The sequence below is a fragment of the Pseudonaja textilis genome, chromosome 12, assembly GCF_049901715.1.
Source record: "Pseudonaja textilis isolate UNSWEBS1 chromosome 12, rPseTex1.2, whole genome shotgun sequence".
Taxonomy (NCBI): Eukaryota; Metazoa; Chordata; class Lepidosauria; order Squamata; family Elapidae; genus Pseudonaja; species Pseudonaja textilis.
This window is the reverse complement of record NC_142001.1, coordinates 20,291,063-20,312,280: the sequence shown is the minus strand read 5'-3', so window position 1 is coordinate 20,312,280 and position 21,218 is coordinate 20,291,063. Positions and strand designations below refer to the sequence as shown.

Sequence of the window (21,218 nt, the reverse complement as noted above, 5' to 3'; positions counted from 1 at the left end):
TCTATGAAGATTCTTAGTCATCTAAGTCATGATTGTCTCAAAAGTATTTTGTATTTTTTTTTTTAAAGGCAACTGGACAGAGTTTTTGAGGAAGAAGAAAAAAGAAGAAAAACACACACCTTTGCTAGAATAAAGGTGTTTTCTCAGGCGCAGCTTGCAAAGCAAAGCAACTGCTTGACGCCGCACCTAATTTTTAATCTCTAGATTGTGTCTGCCCCAAACACATTTCTTAGACTATACATATGACAGCAAGAAGTGGGGCAGCGCATGGGTGTGTGATGGATTAATAGTAAGAAAGCTGAAGTGCAGGTAAAGGTAAAGATTCCCCTCGCGCACATGTGCTAGTCGTTTCTAGCTCTGTTGACAACTATAAAATATGTATAGAAAATGTTTTATGAGTTGACATTCGGCTCCCCTCACTTCTTGAAGGTGATCTGTATGACACACACACACACACAAAAATAAATTGATATAGAAACTTATGCTCACAAATCCCGCCTAGTCTTCATTGGATTTTCGGCATGGAACCATGCTACAAGGCGATTAGCTTGGACGTTCCTCCTCTTTAACCATGACGCCTCTGATAAGGGGTAGCCCTTCCACTTGAATAAATATTGGAGTTGTCTCCTGTGCCACCTCGACCTGAGGATTTGCTGCACTTCATAATGGGTTTGGCCTCCTATGACCATGGGGTCTGGGGGTTCACAAGGTAGGAACCTCAGTGTTGATCCAACCATCTCCGTTACAAAGCCAAAGAAGAGCCAGCGCTGTCCGAAGACGTTTCTGCGGTCATGTGGCCAGCATGACTAAACACCAAAGGTGCATGAAACGCTGTTACCTTCCCACCAAAGGGGTCCTTGTTTTTCTACTTGCATTTTTAACATGCTTTTGAGCTGCTAGGTTGGCAGAACCTGGGACCAGTAATGGGAGCTCAGTCCGTGATGCGGCGCTAGGGATTCGCCGAACTGCCAACCTTTCTGATCGACAAGCTCAGCGTCTTAGCCGCTGAGTCACCGCATCCCCTTGAAGTGCAGGGAGTCCTCTACTTATAACAACAATTGGGGCCAGAATTTTGGGGAGTAACCATCATTCAGCTGCAGAGAATGGGCAGCCTTATTCCTAGCACATTGCTTCACGATGCGCAGAGGTCTTTTGCGAGAATAAAATAATACTAATAATAATTCACAGAGCCATCCAGGGATGAGCAGGTCGCGAGATCTGCTTTTTCTAAGGTGACTCCCACAATTAGCAACCGTTGCTTGGCTTTTGATCCCCGTCACGGGAGTCAAGAGCAGCCTTCTCAGGAAACAGCACATTAATTTGTCCGGCCGCGACTTTAATAAGACCCCAAACAAATGGCTTCTCGTAAAAACCTGAGTGGAGGATGACGGAGGACAGGGCCAAGGATGCCCGAGCTGCTTAATTAAGCCTCTTTTTTTCTCTCCTTCCTTTCCTCTCGATTAGCATCTTCACAGCAACTGCACATATTTATACAAGGCAGCAATTCGGCATAACGAGAATGGCCAGCCGTTTAATTAAGAGTCGGAAGAAGGTAATCGTGTTTTTCGAAAAGATTAGAGCATCTTTGCAAAGGCTCCCAGAGGGCTTAGATTTGCATTCCCCCGTCAAGAGCCTCTCTGGAGCCAGGCCAGGCAGCAGGTGAGAGATCCATTAGATGACAAGGATCTGGCTTGTTAAAAAGATTCCCACTGGCTTGCATTTCTCTTGGAGGGCCAACGGGGACGTGGGCACAAAAATCAGCGCCTGCCATCCCTACCAGCGGTTCGTTGCTGCGGCTGCTCACTTAGTAACACGGTCGTTAAGTGGATCTGGCTTACCCACTGACTTTGCTTATCCGAAGGTCACAAAAGGGGATCACTTAACCCTGGCCCCTTGCAACTGTCATAAATACAAGACAGTTACCAAAACAATTATCCAGCAACCAGTACCCAGATAAGCGTGGATTAACACCAGACAAACAATCAAGCAGAAAACCAAATTTAGAAACCACCAGAAAGAAAGCCATGCTTCTACCAATGTCATTAAGTGTAAACAATGGTCGTGAGTCACTTCTTCCGGTAGCAATGTAACTTGGAACGGTCACTAAATGGTCACAAGTCAAGAACTGCCTGTGCCCCCTTCCAAATTCCAGCATAGGAAAGCCGTGCGTGATTTTTTTCCGTGGCCTCATTTTTCAGCTCTTTTGAAGCCTCCTCCGAAGGCGGCACGGTCAGATTAAATCTCCCCTAAATGTATTTTCAGCCAATCTAAAACAGCAAACACAAGCGCCTTTCGGGGTCCATTAACCCCCTAATTTTTTTCTTTTTTTGTCTTCTAAAGCAGCGTTTCTCAACCTCAGCAACTTCCAAAGAGATGTGGGCTTCCAACTCCCAGAATTCCCCAAAGCCGTGAGGGTGGACTTCAACTCCCAGAATTCCCCGGTCACGCATCTCAAAATTGCTAAGGACCCAGAAATTGCTTCGGACGAGCTGTATTGGGGAAGCAAAGAAAATGGGCCGGTGAGTTTTGACTTTTGCTTTTCTTTCTTTCTTTTTTTTCCAAAGACTGTTTTAGGAATTTGAAGAAGTGGGGTTTTTTTGAAAAGCTTCTCCTTCAACGTTGCCGGGTTCTCCCATCGCTTGCAGGCGATTTCGTCTTCTGCAAAATGTCACCTGTCTGTTCAAGGCAGGCAGGCGGAGGGGCTCGGCGGGGAAGACTTGAAAAGGAGCGGAAAATTTTTCACCTTGAAAAATATCCACTCTGGGCAGGGAGCGGGAGGTGGGGGGGCCTGAAAGATTTTGCTGGCAGGGCAAAAGGTTCTTTTCTGTTGGGCAAATCTTCTCCCAGAGGTCCGGAAGAAAAGAGATGCGCTGCGGGGTTAGAAGCTGGCAGGTTGCAGTCTCATTTCTCTTTCTCCTTTCCTGCCCTCCCTCGGCTTTCGATTCTTCCCGGAAACGAGACTTTTTATGCAGACCGTCTCACGGCGTAGGTTACAGTGACATTGGATCAGAAATGGAACTGCATATATATAGCTGGACGTACCTGAGCCTTACCAATTGCTTCTCTGTCCCGGTTAACCCAATCAGCGGTGGATGAGTAAGTTCTGCAGACTGGAAGAAATGCCTAATTGCGGAGAATTGTTATGATTGGACACGACCTTTTCTCTAAATCACTTTTATTGCCCTTCACGAGATCTCTTTCCGTAATGGGAACGCTTTTCTGCGGTTCGTGGCTTGGAGGATGCCTCCTAATGGGGACTGGGTTCTTAAAAAGGCAGCTTTCATCTGCCTCTTTTATTATGCTTTTATATATCTAAGTAATTCACGTTCCCTGGGCAGCGTAGCCATAAATCGGAAATGTAAATACAAGCAATAAAAATGCGGTTCAAAAAATTCTGAAGTCAAAGGGTGGAAACACAGCACTGAAAATCAAAGGAAAAGCAGAAAAGAAAGGGGGAAAAAACAGGAAAATGAACAGCTGTTTTCTAACTGCAAGTGTGATGACCTAGGGTGGGATATAAAATAAACACACACAAAAAACAAGTGAAGCCCTTTTTATTCCTTCACTTTGCTTCCAAGCTCCAAATCCTTGTTAGCAATCCTTGACTGGAGGCAAAAAACTCCCAGTTACAAGAAGGAGGAAATGCCGTTTAAATTAGAAAGAGTAAAAAAAAGCACAAACCAGACAAGATAACGGCTGGAGGACGCCCACAGATAACAGAACACACACTGGGAAGGACGCCAAACTCAGAGAGGAACCATAAACTAGAGATATTGCCATGATTTGTTTCCAGCGTTTGCCAGTACGCAGGTCCAAACTCTTATTCAGTTGTCACAGCTGCAGCCCATGAAGAGGATCAAGGCCCCCTCCTCCTGAGTAGACCACGTGTCTCCCTTATCCTCTCCTCCCTGCGTGCCCTAGGATGGAGAGGGGATGGGCCTGGGTCCTCCTCTGACTGCCCAGCCGGCCTCTGCCCTTCCCCAGCCTCCTCCACAACCTCCGGAGCCCCACTTCCACTCCCTGTCGGCTGTTCCTCCTCTCCCTCAGTCAGTCCAGGGGACGTGACAGCAGGCATTTCTCAAATTTGGAGAGGCATCGTGCATCAGCTGCAAAAGACCAGGACCCAAATTAATAATAAATTGATTTACTACTAAACACACCTGTGCGCAGGAATCTAGACTAACTAGTTGGCACTCTCTTGGCATTAGGTAAGGCACAGCGGAATCCAAGAGAGGTTGGACTTGGTCAGTTTGTGGCTACGTAGAGATTCTAGGTTGATTCCTCTTTTGACTCCACCTCCAGGTTCTGCCCCTCCTTCCTTTAAATCATGCTGTGCTCCGAGAAGCATAGATTTAAAAGGGCCACTGAACCCGAGGCAGCCATCTATGCCAAACCTTCTTCCCTTGCCACACCTTTGCCCTAAACAGCTGAGCCTGAGAGATAATGAAAGTATAAAAATGATTACAGATCGGAAGCCTACAGGAGAATGCTCCCGGACACGATGCAACAGGACAAAAATAAGGCATAAATAACACCTGGAAACAGCTTTTTATCCATTTGGGTGTTTCCACCCCCAACCAGTCTTGGGTCTGTGCCCAGGTTCACACTCACGTTGAGTGAACGCACCCCAAAACACATTTTTACACACGATACAATTGGCGTTATTCCTGCAAGGATGACCCGGGTGTGAGTGAAGCCCCTGGCACCTCCTTCTCCCCTGCCTTCGTCTCCCTCAGGAGGTTAATAGAGAAATGTCCTAATAACCCAGGTTTGCTTCTCTTCCTGTTCAAACTGAATTGATTTCATTGCATGCAATCATTATTTATTAGGCTTCCCACCGCAAGCAACTCCTAACGACACTTTTGCCTGGGAGCCATTTCGACCGAAATAGATCTGAGCTTCTTCTTCGGGAAAGGGAGTTAGCTCTGCCTTCCTCACTCGCCTTTACGGGCTGCGGGAAGTTGCATTTCTTCCTTGCGGGTTTTTGCAACACCTTGTGTTGCCAGGAACAATGGAGAAGCTTCTGATGTTTTCCTTTACCGGAGGTGTCCTAATCAAGTGTCTCCCCTGGTTATTCGTTTGAATCTTTGTTTACCTTTAATGTACCAGTAAATTGTTCACGAGTTATTAACGCCCAGAAGAGAAAAGCCATTTGCTTAAAATCACCTGCCTTCCCTCCGCCCCCTCCCACCACCACCCCACCCCCCCAAAAAGCAGCTAATGCCTTGCAATTAGAGAGCTGGAGAAATCCTCCATCAACCCCCTTCATGGCTTCATTCAGGTGACAGTAGTGTCTCCAAACTTTAAGGCAGGTGGATTGCAACCCCCAGCATTCCCCAGCCAGGATGGGGGTCACGGTGTCTGTGTGTGTGTGTCACCATTTGCAAACTTGCTGGGGGAGGAAAGGGAGGGGGCTTCTGACAAGCAAAGCCAACGGGAGAACTTGGAGTCGCTTTAATGACTGTAGCGAAAAAGGCCGTAAAATTGGTGCAACTCACTGAATAACCAGTTTGTTTAACCACAGAAGTTCCAGTCCTGATTGCAGTTGTAAGTCAAGAGCTTACGTGTATTTTTTTTTTTTTGTTTCTTTGTCCTGTTTCTTAGCAAAGCAATATTGAGAACCTGAGCAGATCTCCAGAAAGCTGGCTGATACTAGGATGAAAGACCACCAGAGTTGCAAGCTAAACAATATCCCTTTTAAGATGTGTGGACTTCAACTCCCAGACTTCCCCACCCAGCAGCGCTGTGTAGATAGATGATAGATAGATAGATAGATAGATAGATAGATAGATAGATAGATAGATAGATAGATAGATAGATAGATGAAAGAGAGATGTAGATACAGATACAAAGATATGAGATGGATGGAGAGAGAGAGAGAGAGACAGAGAGACAGAGAGAGAGAGGTAGAAGAGAGAGAGATGTAGATATAGATACAGAGATATTAGATAGATAGATAGATAGATAGATAGATAGATAGATAGATAGATAGATAGATAGATAGATAGATACAGAGATATGAGATAGATAGATAGATATGAGAGAGAGAAAGATGTAGATATTGGTACAGAGATATGAGATAGAGAGACACACAGACAGACAGATAGACAGATGCATCCTGCAACTTCGGTACCTCACGAACTAACAAATGCCCCCAGTAAAAGAAGAACTTACGGTTGGGACCAACTTCCCAGCGTTCTTCTGCACGTGACCAATGGAGTCCTGAGCCAAAGAGAAGAGGTTGAGGAGCACATGTTCTATGTCGTAGGGGCCCTTCATGCCCTTCACCATCCCTTCCAGGGAGCGGAGATATTCCCGCCAGGGACCGTCGATTTCCACCACGCTGGCCAGGCACCCTTGCAACATCCCACGGCAGAACCCCGCGCACGGCTTGGCCAGGAGCAGATCCTGGCACTGCGGGCAGTACCACATCTTCAGCAGCGCCCGCCCACACTCCTTGCTGAACCTCAAGTGGTCGGTGGTGTTCACCACTTCGATGCCGAGGTTGAGCGCCTGGAGGAAGAGGCGGGTGACTTGCAGGGACTTGGCCACCTGGGTCATCATGATTTTGGGGAAGGGGCCAAATGCCTTCAAGTCTCGCCGGGCTAGCCGCAGGCACTCCAGGGTCTCCACAGGAGGGTCGGGGGCCCCCGGATGGATCAGGTGGGGGTAGATCAAGGGGAACAAGCCATCAAAGAGCTCGTTGACCATGTCGTTGATGTTGATCTCTGAGCCCAAGATGTAGAGGGAAATGTCGGTGAAGAATTCCCCCACCAGTTTAGAAGTCCTGGCAGCCACGTGGCGGTAGTAGTTCCTGAACATGGAGTTGGTGTAGTTCCTGGCGTGGTGCACGACCATTTCAAAGGCTTCTAGAAAAATGGGAGAGAGGAGGTGGGTAGTGAGTCAGCAAGCAAGACAATCACAACCACAATCTTGTTAAGGATTTTCTGGGAGAAAGATATTAAAGAGCCGGAGAAATTCAGGAGGAAAAGGGACTGTGTCCTGTTTTGGACATCACAATACAAAAAAAAAAAAAGATATTGTCTAGAAAAAGTGTACGACAACGATTGGGGACCTGGAGGCTAAAACATATGCTGAATGTTTGCAGTAATTGTGTGTGTCTCTTCAAAGAAGGGACTAAGAGAAATATGGCGGCAGTGTTCTAATATTTGAAGAGCTGCTGCAAAGACTAGGAAGCTAACTTATTCTCCAAGCACCTGAAGGCAGGACAGGAAACAACGGATGGAAACTTCTCAAGGAAAGATCCAATCTAGAACTAAGGAGAAATTTCCTGACTGTGAGAAAAATTAACCAGTGGAACCACTTGCCTCTAGGAGCTCCATCACTGGAGGTTTGCAAGAAGAGACCGGAGAACCATCTGCCTGGAATGGCCTAGGGTTTCCTGCCTGAGAAGGAGATTGGACTAGTCCAGGGGTCTCCAACCGGTGGGCCAGGGACCACTGGTAGGGGCCACAAGAAAATTTTGGTGGTCTGCAGAGAAATGTCACCCCCAAAGCAATTAATCCAGGCTATGCGGGAACACAAGGCTGTGCCGCCCACGTGGCCCACGGGAACACAAGGCTTGCATCGCTTGCATTGTGAACAGCACGAGGTAGTGAGGGGAGGGGGAAAAGGGCGGAGGGGGGAAACTTGCCCCTCTCACCCCACATGCCTCGCCTGGCCACCGGGCTGCTTCTTCCCGCTTCTTTCTTCTTCTGCTTTTGGCTGAACACAAGGAAAGCAGCAGAAGTCTTTCTTTCTCTCCCCCAAATGCGTTGACATGACAAGTCTCACAAAGAGCCATTTCTGGCGGAGTTTGGGGGAGAGAAAGAAAGACTTCTGCGGCTTCTGCTGCTTTCCTTGCATGAAGCCCAAAGTCTCTCCCTCTCTCCCCCTGAGAACGGAGCTGGAGACAGTATCCTGCGATCCCAAATAAAGAACGATCGACCGGTAGGAAAACGGGGTGGGGAATTTTCCTGCAGACTTTTGGGGGGATTTTCCCAGGGTCCCTCTGGTCGGCGGGATTTAAAAGTATGAGTTTGGTGGTCCCTGAGGTCCAAAAGGTTAGTGACCCCTGGACTGAAAGACCTCCCAGGCCCCTTCCAACTCTGGCTATTCTGTAAGGCTGTCAAGTGCCAAAGTGCCTAAATCCCCTTTGTCTCTCTGAAGCCGCCTGCAGGCCATTTGCCCCCACTAATTGGTCCCCAGCACCCAAAGCCCTTTGCTGCTGCTCAGGTGATCAAAGAATGTCTGCCCCCCCCAAAAAAATCCCACCAGCCTGTGAATTAGCACAGCAAAAGGGGAAAAATGAGATGGGGGGGCGTTGTGTGTGTAGAGGATTGTGACGGGCAAGAGGCAATAGATTTTCTTTTTCAATGCTAAACAGTCCCGCACCATCTTTGGCTTCCAAACCTCCAGGGCAGCCTTAATAAAGGAATGGAAACTTAACAAGCACTTTGGCAGTTGGCAGGTCGCTCACCTTTCCTGGCAGAGCGGCTCTCAGCGGAATGGTAGACAGAAAAGGGGAGGAGGGGAGCCCCTAAAAATGATTCCCATGAAAAAATGGAAGTTTGTTTGGATTCTTCCCCGTCGTGTTGTTCCCAGCTCACGTTAGATCCAAACTGAATCACAGATTGTCTCTATTGTGGAAGTCCCGGCAGGAAGACAGAGCTGAAAATTAAGCCACTTAGCAAGATTAAAAGCCCAGTGCCTGGTGTTCACAGCACCTTTCAGTGAAGGTTGTCATTAAAGCGAAGCAGATCGCACATTAAAATAAAGTTGATTATGCATCGGGCACTTTAAAGGTTGTGGAGTCCTTGGTGCTCTCCGAGCTTGGTTATTCTCAGCAGAGGTTTCATTACCTGACCAGATAACATTGTCATCAGTCAGCACTCCTGAAAACTCATATTTCTGTCCGATTCCAAATTATCAGGCTGGCTAAACTCCTATAAAAACAAATATCCAGCAACCGGTACCCAAATAAGCGGGGATTAACACCAGACAAACAACCAAGAAGAAAACCAAACGAAGAAACCACCAAAAAGAAAACCATGCTTCTACCCACATCAGCAGGTTAAGCGACTGCATATAAAAAGGGAGGAAACCCCACACTCCCTCACACTGATGACGTTACCTAGTTGGGTATTGAAATGTCTACAAGTCAACAACTAAGCTTAGAGTGCTTCAAGGACTCCACAGTTCAACCCTGGGCTACAATATTCTCTTCTTTTGGAACTTTAAACTTTATGCTGTTTCTTCCATCGAGGTAATGATGATGATTTATTATTATATACACAGCCAGTTCTTTAGCTGTTATTGGCTTGATACTCATTGAGTTCTTCCCAAGGACCTGAGATGTCGTAACTTAGCATTCCAAATCTCCCAGGGACATGGATTACGCCTAGCACTTACACAATAGTGGAGAAGACACGTAAGGGGAAATGAAGGAAAGGGATCTACAGAAGACGTTCGCTCCGTCACCTTCTCAAAAACAGAAAGTGGAGGGTAAGACGTCACACAATTCATCCAGCATGAATTGGTTTTCTTCAGTCTTAGTTGAGCCGACTCTGTGAATCCAGACATTGTGCTATGTTCTGGAAACCTTGGTTTACAACTTATAGTGTTGCACCAACCCAACAAGCCATGGCCTGGGAAGGCTTCCCTTCCTCTCTGGTTCCCAACCCAACTAGAGCTTCTTTGGAGTTGTCCATGGTGCTGCAGACCTCATCACACTTTGCTTTCTGGCCTAGTCACCACCATTCTGCCAGGTTTCCAAGTGATGGAATCCATTTAACAAGGAAAAAAAGCAAAGTCCATCTTCCAAAACAATTTCTTTTAGTTAGGAAAGCATCCAATTGGCAAAGTCTGTTGTAATTCCAGATCTGACACAACCTGGAATTACCCCACATAGAGAAAGAACGAAAGAAAGAAAAGGAATATATAATAATGAGGCTAAATAAAATGGCTACTCATATGTCAATTTTGGACTTGACACATTCTCTCATCAAACCACCGTACGTCAACACCTTTATCTTATCCAGGTGAACTGTCAAAGACCCCTCACCTTTGATCTGCACCCACACCTGTGACGGAGGCCTTGAACCATGAACTAGCCATCCAACTACCACCCACTGTGCTCAGGCCACCTTCTCTTCTCTCCCTGACCTCACTTCTATCTGGGTGGCTCAGCCACCCCAACATCAAACTCAGATCGTTATCCAGGTTAAAGGCTGTTCTAGCCGCTAACCATCGCAATTCAATCCATCAGCTTTCCTTTCTCTATTCCTGGAGGGTCCGTTTGGAACAGAGCAATACACTTTTTAAAGATTAGGAGCCGGGGGGGGAACGGGGGGACGACTCCATTTCTGGTAGAACTTTTCTTTAATTAATGGATGCAGTCTGAGATAATTCAACATCATACTGCACTGCCGCATTAAACTTTATGTAGCTTTTCGGATGTCTAATTATCATACTTTGCAACTAAGAGCAAGGAGGATGGGGAAGGGTAGGCGGAAGATTCGTGATTAATTTTGACAATTTCCAGGATGGGGGAAACAGAGGAACTCGTAGTGGAATACAACACACACAGTCCAAAGCAGTGGATCTAGAGTTAAAATCTGAAAAATCTCCTCCCACCTCACCCACCCCCAAAAAAACCCACTGCAAAAGGGCCACCCCGGAATCAATTCTGATAAAAATCAAGACAACGGATACCAATCTCATTGTGCCTCAGTCTACCAATATTTAAGTCAATGAAATGGGTGCAGTGGGGATTCCCTTGCTCCTTCAGGACTGAACTACCAGATTGAAAGATAAAATTAGGGTCTGTGGGCAACGCCAGCATCTTGGCTGGCTGGGACCATTCACCGTCCCTGCAGGAAAAGAAAAACGTTTAAGGCATGATTCATCTTTTATGAAAGACTGATCAAATATCTCTTCCTTTTTTTAAAAAAAACTCGGGGTTTTTCTAGTTTCCTGCAACTTTTTTTTTTTAAGTGCATTCCACTGTTTTTATTGGGTTTTTCTTTCTTTTTTATTACATATCATCAGAAAACCCTGTAACCTTTGACTGGTGTAATAGATTTTTTTTTTTTAATGAAAAAAGCCATCCCTGCTTTTTTAACAGAGATGTCACTTCGAAGAGATTTCTTCTTCTTTGCAGCTGAAAAGAAAGTGAGAAAAATATTTGGGAAATATAACGACAGGCACTTGATATATTAACAATTTAATATTGTCAACACTGCACCTATGCTAACAAATATAATACCAGGACACAGCTCTTGGAAAATGAGATGCCAGGCTGAATTTATTGATCTATCCTGATAAAGTCAGCTTCCAGAATTATCCAATGCTCCCTAAATTTGTATTTCCTCGGCAAATGCTTCAATCTTGGCAAGAGAGGGCTGGTGGAACTGCAGGAAACTTGAATTATAGAGCTGAAAGGTCTTCTAGTTCAACCCCCATTCTGAAAAGAGAGTCTCACACACACACACACACACACACACACCATGAAGTTGTAGAGTAGACTTTTATAAACTAGGCAGCAAAGCAACCAAAAGACAACTAGCAGATAATCTGAGTTGGAAGGGACCTTGTAGGTCATCTAGTCCAACCCCCCACCCAAGCAGGAGACCCTACACCATTTTTGACAGACGGCAGTCCAATCTCTTCTTGAAAGTCTCCAGGGATGAGGCTCCCACAACTTCTGGAGGCAACGTCTGTTCCATTGGTCGATTGTTCTCACCGTCAGAAAGTTTCTCCTTATTTCCAGGTTGAATCTCTCCTTGTTCAGTTTCCATCCATTATTCCTTGTCTGGCCTTCGGGGGCTTTGGAAAACAACTTGACCCCCTTCTCCTCTCTGGGGCAGCCCCTCAAATATTGGAAGGTGCTCTCCTGTCTCCCCTGGTCCTTCTCTTTACTAGACTAGCCAAGCCCAGTTCCTGCAACCGTTCCTTGTATGTTTTAGCCTCCAGTCCCCTCATCCTCCTGGTTGCTCTTCTCTGCCCTCTTTCTAGAGTCTCAACATCTTTTTTATATTGTGGTGTCCAAAACTGGATACAGTACTCTAGGTGTGGCCTTACTAAGGCTTTATAGGGTGGTATTAGCACCTCAATCTTGATCGAATCCCTCTGTTAATGCAACTTAGGGTTGCATTGGCTTTTTGGCTGCTGCCACACACTGCTAGCTCCTATTTAGGTGGTTGTTCACTAAGACTCCAAGATCCCTCTTCTCCCAGTTCCTGCTATTGAGCCTGGTTTCACCCAGTCTGTATGTGTCCTTTTGGTTTTTCTTGCCTAAGTGTAGGCCCACTCTGAGTTTCTTCGTATTTCACAAAAAGCAGTGATGTCACCGGACATATCGTGAAGAGTTGAGAAGTTAATTCCTTTCTTGACTTTGGAACCAGACCGAGAGCCAACAGACGTATTCTACCAATTACCTACTAATAGATTTAATAAATGCAAGCACGATAGCTTCGTTTGGGGCCAGCGTCCAGCGTCTTCTGCCTAAAGAGGCCTTTAAAATTAAATGCATCTGCCTGCTTTCCTCCAAGTCATGCATTTTTCATCAACCCACAGCGAGCAGATCCGCTGCATCTAGAACATTTACAGAAAGGGATGATTTAAGTCCAAAGGCAGTTCGACCGTATTTTAAAATTAGCATCCGTCTATCGCGAGGGCCGCGCCTTCATTTATTTCAGACTCAGGAATTGATGAACCCTTCCCCGCAGAAGGCAAGATTGTCCAATTGCTGGGGTTGTCCCCATAAATCCCCAAGGTGCTGGAGACCACCCAGAGGGTGAGCCTTCCCCTGGCCTCCTTCTCCAGGGTGGAGGGCAGATCCAGGAAGGCCCCTTGGAGTAAACAAGCTGCCAAAACACGGGGGTGAGTGGAAGGGACGTCGTCCACGTAGACTCAGTGCTGGTGAGCAATGTTGTGCGTGTGCTGAAACCTTCCCTCCTATGGACAACTCAAGAAGATGCAGAAATCTTAATTAGTTCTGAATCTACTGACTTGACAGAAGTTTCTTTGGGAGAAGGGAAGTGGTGGATTAGATGTGCCTGCCTGCCTGCCTGCCTGTCTACTTACCTACCTACTTTGCCTATCTGTGTCTGTCTATCATATCTATTTACCTATTTACCTAGCTACCTATTTCTGTCTGTCTATCCAGCTACCTACCTACCTACCTACCTACCTACCTTATCTATCTATCTATCTCCATCCATCTTTCTCCACCTATCTATCTGTCATGCCCCTGGTGGAAACGGACTCCGAGGGAGAGGAGGAACAGCCAACAGGGAGTGGAAGTGGGGCTCCAGAGGTTGTGGAGGAGGCTGGGGAAGGGCAGAGGCCAGCTGGGAAGTCAGAGGAGGACCCAGGCCCATCCCCTCTCCATCCTAGGGCACGCAGGGAGGAGAGGATAAGGGAGAGACGTGGTCTACTCAGGAGGAGAAGGCCATGATTCTCTTCATGGGCTGCAGCTGTGACAACTGAATAAGGGTTTGGACCTGCGTACTGGCAAACGCTAGAAACAAAGCGTGTAAATATCTCTAGTTTATAGTTCCTCTCTGAGTTTGGCATCCTTCCCAGTGTGTGTTATCTGTGGACGTCCTCCAGCCCTTATCTTGCCTGGTTTGTGTTGGTTTTTTCGTTCTTCGTGTAACTGTGTGGGAGGTTTTTTGGTTTTCTGTCAAAGATATTCGGAGCTTGGAAGCAAACTAAAGGAATAAAAGAGGCTTCACTTGTTTTTACGACTGTGTTTGTTTTGTATCCCACCCTGGGTCATCTCATTATCTATCTATCTCCATCCATCCATCCATCCACTCACCCACCCATTTATCTACGGTATCTATCTATCTATCTATCTGTCTGTCTGTCTGTCTGTCTATCTAGGGCAGAAGCTACAGAAAGCCTCAAGATTTAATAACAGCCATTATTTTTTTCTAAAGCAGATCTACTGTAGCTGCATTTGAAATGGACAGCACGGGATTCCTGCAAATATTCAACTGCAGCACAAATTCCTTTAAAAATTGCTACTAACACAGAACAAGTCCAGGACAAATCTGATTAAAAAGAAAGAGAGAGGTCCTATCCAAATCCAGGTACAAACAACATCCTTTGATTTTTTTCAGAATTCCGTACTGGGATGGTTTCACATTAGCTATTTTTTAACGAACTTGTAAAAGTTTGCAAATGGCAGCTTTGGAAAAGACGGAGAGACACGTGGTTGGTCGATCAATCAATAAATAATCAGGAGATGGTTTGGAGCAGGAAAAGCAGACCAAAGACATTGTCTTGAGACTCAAATCTTCCCAACACCAAGAATGCATATTTTATAACAGATGCATACAAGAACCAACAGAGAATACATTTTTCAATGCGGTTAAATATTCATCCCCAGAAATGGAAACGTTCAGGCTCACGAATTTTGCATTTGCAAAATGAGGTGCCCAGATCCGCATTGTGCTGCCTCGTTGTAAGGAGCCTGCAACCCCATTTAAACCATAGTTTAAAGCCAGCTCAGCACTGTCCAAAACTCCCTCGTTCTTTTGCTTCTGTCTTGGATAGTCGACTGTCTGGCTGTCAAATTCCATTCCAGGCTAGGCAGAGCCGCCTTTCAATTTTCTTCAAAGGGGAGAAAGAGAACGGGGGAGAAAACAATTTTATTTGCAGCTGGATTTTGATCTCTGGGAAACATTTCCATTTCCAGTTGAAGGCTAACCCATTCACAGCTACGGATAGAAGAAAATGATTCCTTTAAAAAAATAATTAAAGAAAATAATCAGAACTTGCTTCGTTCTGAACAACTGTTCCCTTTCAAAGTCTCTCTTTAACTCAACCTGTAAATTCTAGGGCAGGGGTCTCCAACCTTGGCAACTTGAAGACTTGTGGACTTCAACTCCCAGAATTCCTCAGCCAGCAAAGGAATTCTGGGAGTTGAAGTCCACAAGTCTTCAAGTTGCCAAGGTTGGAGACTGCTATTCTAGGGAATTATTTCCAAGCATTTCTCTGAACTTCCAAAACTGTTATTTAATTTCTCACCTTTTGTCAAAATGTTATCTGAGCCACTCATTCCAAGCAGAGATTGTTTTGCTATTCTCCAACACTCACAACAAATAGCAACACTATACACATATTTTTTTTTAAATAAACAGGGGGGTACGATTTTACTGGTTCAGGCATCAGGAGTACCACATGTGAATTAGTCTCCTTTTTTAAGCAGGGAAGGAAGGAATTAGGGAAGAAGATGAGGTCACTCTCTGATTTCGCTCATATCCCATTAATACCTTATTAAATTGCTTTCAGGCTCCTGTTAATACGATCAAAACAGCTGAGCATCCAAAGAAAAGAATTAATATTCAGAATGACAAATACAGGAATTAGGTAGTAATTGGAAATTTAAAGATAATTGGTTTAGGCAGAGTATCCAATTATCAAATGAACTTCTATGAGCTTTAACATTGGTTGTGTATTTTAATGTTTCTATTGTGTTCTTTGGCATTGTCTAAAACTGTCCAACAATGAGATTTTGAACATGAATTCAGGACTGTGCTATCAATCAATACTTTTTTATTTTTATTTTGGGGGAAACAAAATGGAAACCTCTTCCCTTTAAGATGCAAAACTGGGGATGGGGGGAAAAAGGATGGTTTTTAAAAAGCAGGAAAACTCAAGGGAGCTATTAGCTTCTCGTGATATGGATCAGAGTGAACTGGGATTCCCCCTGGAGAGGGAAATTGAGAAAGAGGCTAAAACGAACACTTTATCCATCAGCCAGACAGAAATTCTACTCAAGCAGTAAAACCCTGCAGAAACAAAGTCATAACATATGAAGAATGGAATTGGGCCTGGCTAGTCTAGGGAAGAGAAGGACCAGGGGAGATAAGATAGCAGTGATCCGATATCTGAGGGGCTGCCACAGGAAGGAGGAGGGGGTCAAGCTATTTTCCAAGGGCCCCGAAGGCCAGACAAGGAATAATGGATGGAAACTGAACAAGGAGAGATTCATCTTGGAAATAAGGAGAAACTTTCTGACAGTGAGAACAATCAACCAATGGAACAAAAGCTGCCTTCGGAAGTTGTGGGAGCTTCATCACTTGAGACTTTCAAGAAGAGATTGGACTGCCAACTGTCAGAAATGATGTAGGAGTGTTGGAGTAGATGACCTACAAGGTCCCTTCCAACTCTGATTATCTGTTATCTAACATTTGCAGCAAAAGAGGCAGCGAGAGTTATTCTCCAACTCTTTCAACATCAAAATTTCTCCTTATACAACTCCAAAGGTTGGTTTCATGAGGCTTTAAATTTATGGCCTTGCGGGCAGAAGGAAGACCAGTTCTCCGCAGAATGACGCAGCCGTAAACGGCAAAGGAAGGGAGCTTTAAGACAAAAAGGCAGCAAGGACACTTTGAGTAGTTCATATACCCAGGTAGTCCTTGACTGTTCAATGGCACTGAAAGAAATGACTTGTAGCCAGTTCTCACGCTTATGACGTTCATAGCACCTTTGGGGTCACGTGAAGAAAATTGGAGTGTTTGTCAGCTGGCATGTACTGGTATTCCTCAGCTTAGGACCACAATTGGGCCCAGAATTTCTGCTGCTAAGTTTGTTAAGTGAACTTTGAACTGACCCTAAATGAACTGTTGCAAGTTGAGGAGTTCCTGTATTTACGAAGGCTCCAGGGTTCGGGACATCGTGTGACCACTTTTCTTAAAGGGAAGAAAATCCCAGGGGGAGGGTTGTGTTCCTAGGAGTGGCAATACTTTGCTATAAACTTGGGAAGCCTTTCTTTTTAGGTCCAAAGGTCCGCCCTACCACCCATGAAAGAAAATTAAAAGTGCAGCTAAAACTGCAAGTTTTGCCTAGTCGGGGGCAGTGAGAGTCGCTTGCTCTCAAACAGAGGCATTTCCCATTTTGCAATTAAAGCCTCTCTCTGCGCTTCTGCACCAAGATAGATTTGAATCCTGTAGGGAAAAAAAAATAAAAAAAAATAATAATTTCTCCAACCTCCATTATCCTCTTCATCCACTCTGAGCTGTGGAAAAAAAACAAAAACCACAAAAACACTTTTGGTGCCTCCAAGTGCCATTAAAGCTGCACCAAGCAGGCAGGAAAGGTTGGGAGGAGGAGAGAGGAGAGAGGGGACTTGCAAATGACAGCAGTGCAATTCCCGGGGTGTGTTAGGCCTTAGCAGTATTTTCTGATGAGACGGGGTCATAAAAGGGGAAAATAGCAAGATCTGAGATCTTAAGAGCATCGTGTGAAATGAAGTGTTTTGTTCTGCATTAAATAAACAGGGATCCGGGCACAAAATTTCCCCAATGGAGCAGTCTGGCAGGGGTGGAAATCAACAGGCCACCCCCCACTTACTCACTGATCCCAGCCTCATCCTGATTTGGCCTAAAGTTAGTCTAGCTAAGATGCTGAGACTCTAGAAAGAGTGTGGAGAAGAGCAACCAGGATGATGAGGGGACTGGAGGCTAAAACATACGATGAATGGTTGCAGGAACCGGGCCTGGCTAGTCTAGGGAAGAGAAGGACCAGGGGAGACAGGATAGCAGTCTTCCAATACTTGAGGGGCTGCCACAGGGAGGAGGAAGGGGGTCAAGCTATTTTCCAAAGCACCTGAAGGCCAGACAAGGAATAATGGATGGAAACTGAACAAAGAGAGATTCAACCTGGAAATAAGGAGGAATTTTCTGACAGTGGGAACAACCAACCAATTGAACAGAAGTTGACTTTGGAAGTTGTCATCGCTTGAGACTTTCAAGAAGAGATTGGACTGCCATTCGTCAGAAATAGTATAGGGTCTCCCACTTGGGCCGGGTGTGGGGTGGGGGTTGGACCAGATGACCTGATCTCAATTGCAGAAACTTTTAGCTGATCTCCAGGATTTTGAAGAATGCACAATGAAATCCACCATCTAACTAATATTTTCCAATCTCAGCAATTTTTTAAGATGGGGGGGACTTCAAAGCCGGCTGGGGAATTCTGGGAATTGAAATCCACCCATCTGAAAGTTGCTAAGATTGAAAGACGCAAGATCTAAGCTACTCACTGACTGTCAAACCATTAGGAAACTTTTAAGCTCCGAACAAGGGAGGGAAAAAGAAAAAAAAAACTGCTTTTGTTACATTTCCTTGCCCTGCTATGCCTCATCAATATTTATCTAGCCATTTGTCACTGAAAGCAACCCACAGCTACTAAACATCCACCTTTCAAATAAACCACCTGCATATTTATAAGGCCTTGCAGCTCACAGATTTTCTAGTTTGTTTATTTTTTTCCCTCTCGGATTTGGAGAGAAAAAAAATCCACAGGTATCCCAATATTTTAACTTATTGGTTGGATTTTTGGAATTGTGCTGGCAGCTCTCTTGCAATGACTGCGTACTTCTTTTTATCAACAATTCAATCATGTCTGCTTGAAACAGCAGAAGTGCCGATCTGATCCATCATCCCTGGATTTGCAATAGAGAAATGACAGGACGAGCCAGGGCTCAAATTTAGAAGCATCTGTTTTTCTATCGATTTATATTCTGACCCCTAGAAGAAAAATTGCAAACCGATCCTGATGGTAGAATCAAACAAGTAGATCAATGTCCCTTTTTTTTTCTTTTTTTTTGCTCCTTAATGATGTGAAAGCTCAGATAAGGACGGCATCAGGTCCAATCCAGACAGATTAAAAATTTGCCCAATCACCCACCCTGTGATTGGGGGGACGGCGATGAATGCAACATCGAAAGAAAAGCTCATTATGAAAGAGTCCTGGAATTGCAAGCCGGTTAATTCTTTCCCTAGAATGCCCAAAATTGACACCGTGGAGAAGTTTGGAAAGTAGCTTTGCAATTCTGGGCATTGATCCATTTCAGAAGAGAACTAAGAAGTGCTGGTAGCTCCTATGGGACAGAGAGAGAGGTGGTTGAGACTGGGGCCCATTGAGTGCAACATCATCATCATCATCATTATTATTATTATTATTATTATTATTATTATTATTATTATTATTATTATTATTATTATTACACTCTGATGCTCTGCTCTCCCTCCCCACCTGAAAAGAAATCTCTTCCAAATGCAAAACACAAGCAGAGGAGTTTCGGTTTCAATTTCACAGCCGCAAGCAGCTTTAGTACAGACCAGTTGAGCTAAGCCACACCCAGGCTCCTTGTCGTCTCCTTTCTCACACAGCAAATATTGTTTCACTTTCCAAACAGCCCTCAACTCTCTCACACACTGACAGGGCACTGGCCAGGTGAATACCAATGGATGCTGGTATCCTCCCCCAAAACTAAGCCCAGCCACATAATTTCTTAATGAAGCACGGGTATCGAGCTAGTGGATGATAAATGTAATTTTCTTTCTTTTATTAAAAAAAAAGGGGGGGGGGAAGTGTTTAAAGTCGAATTTCTCCACCACTAAGTCCAGCCCCACTCCGAGCATCTTTGTACGCATCGCACACTGGGTGGTTGCAATTTTCACAGCTTCCTAACTACATTAGCTTGACATTTAGAAAGATTGCTTGGGAAAACCATTATGACAAGCCCAGAATTTTCTGGACTGCGCAGCGCCAGTCAAAACAAAAGGGGTGCATTTTATCTGCGGCGTTTGGCTCACTTCTTAGAGAGGCTGGTTTCAACAGGAAATTAACCAAAGGCACAATCTCGCCATCGGGGTGCAAAGAAAATGGACCATCCGGCAAAAGAAAACAGGATTTTTGCTCTCCTGGAACAAAACCAGTGTTTTCTTTTCTTGCCTACAAATAATTCTTCCTTTGTCTTTCGATGAGTAGCTGACGTTTGACGTCTACAATCCCCTTGCCACCAAGCTTCCATCTCAGATCCAGTGGGGTGAAGGAACACGGGATCCCAGATCCAGGGAAAGCGAAGTGGCTGGAAGGGAAAGCAACAGGCCCATCAAGTCTTTCCCATGTTCCTCCTCCAAACCCAGAAGTCTGGCTCCAACCCACCAGAATCCCCAGCACCGTCTTCTGTCGGGTGAAGTTCCTCACACCTGCCAGGAACTCCACGGGGGGGAGGTTGTTGTTTTAAGTCGGGGGGGCGGGAGAATGAGTTCCTGAACTCCAATACCCAGCAGTCCCAGCCAGCAGGACTTCGGGTGAGAGATGCTTGGTATGACCCCTGACCTAAGGAGCCCTTCCCAAAAAACTGGGATAGGTAGAAGTGGATGTTCGATGGGGTGAAAAGTATCCTCACAGGATGTAAGTAAAGTTGCCTTGTGCTATTGACTGATGGAAATGTTGTCAATGCCAGTGGTGTTCAAGGGGTGCTCCAGATGTGATACAAGGTGTCTAGTATATTGGTACTACTTCTGCTTTCTTCTGCCCCAGTCATTCTATTTCTATTGGCATATTCTTATGTATTCCTATTTATTAAATTTCTACACCGCCATCTCACCTGAGTGACACTAGTTGAAGGAACAGGAAGCCCCGATGCCCAGGAGGCACATCCAGATACCTGTTGTGGTTTGCTGGCAGCCTGTGCAGACAGCAGTGGAATTGGAGAGTGGGGAAGAACGGGGACCAGTCCAGGAGTCTGGTGAGGACTCGGACGAGGGTCTTGCATCCAATGGGATGGGGCCAGGGCCATCTGGAGTTATGTGCTGACTCTGGAGCCTCCAGAATCTGACAGCAGCGAGGCAGAGGAACAAGGGCAGCCTGTTCCCACTGTGCGTAGGCTTAGAGGTGCCAGAAAGTAAGAACAGCTGAGACAAAAGGGGCAACTCGAGAGTAAGGCTGGGAGATGATTGTCCCTCCCATAAGGGATAAAGGAGGTGCAAAGGTGAAGAAACCTTTGCAGGAAGCAAAGTCGTTCACTCTGTTCGGATTAAACCTTGAAGTTCTATGTGGACTTTGTACTTCGGTTGGTTTTTCATAGTTCATTTGGCACTTCAGTTATTGGCAGCCATTCAAAGGAGAGAAAGGTGGGTGCTTAACTTGAGGAACTGTTTGGGACTCATTGCGGGCTGGGAATGAACATAATTCCCAATGTTGAAATAAAACGAGAGTTGTTTGGATTAAGCGTGTGCTTAATTACAGTCTTGGGAAGCCCTGGTCAGGACAAACACCCAGTGCTGCCATGTTCACCAAGACAACCTTCCAACAACCTCAGCGAGCTCCTGCCAAGCCATCCTCACACACACGCACACGCACACACACACACACACACATACCCCTTTGCGAAGAAAGTGCAAAAAAGCAAG

General features: G+C 45.4%; 1 protein-coding gene across 1 annotated transcript in view; it reads right to left on the bottom strand.

The window, feature by feature from the left end:
- The window catches only part of GPC3 (glypican 3), a 78,772-nt gene that overhangs the window by 31,288 nt on the left and 26,266 nt on the right, over positions 1–21,218 (bottom strand). The window contains exon 3 of the mRNA XM_026716561.2: positions 6,175–6,869. Within this exon, the coding sequence (XP_026572346.1) occupies positions 6,175–6,869 (695 nt within the window). The remainder of the gene's footprint in view (positions 1–6,174; positions 6,870–21,218) is intronic.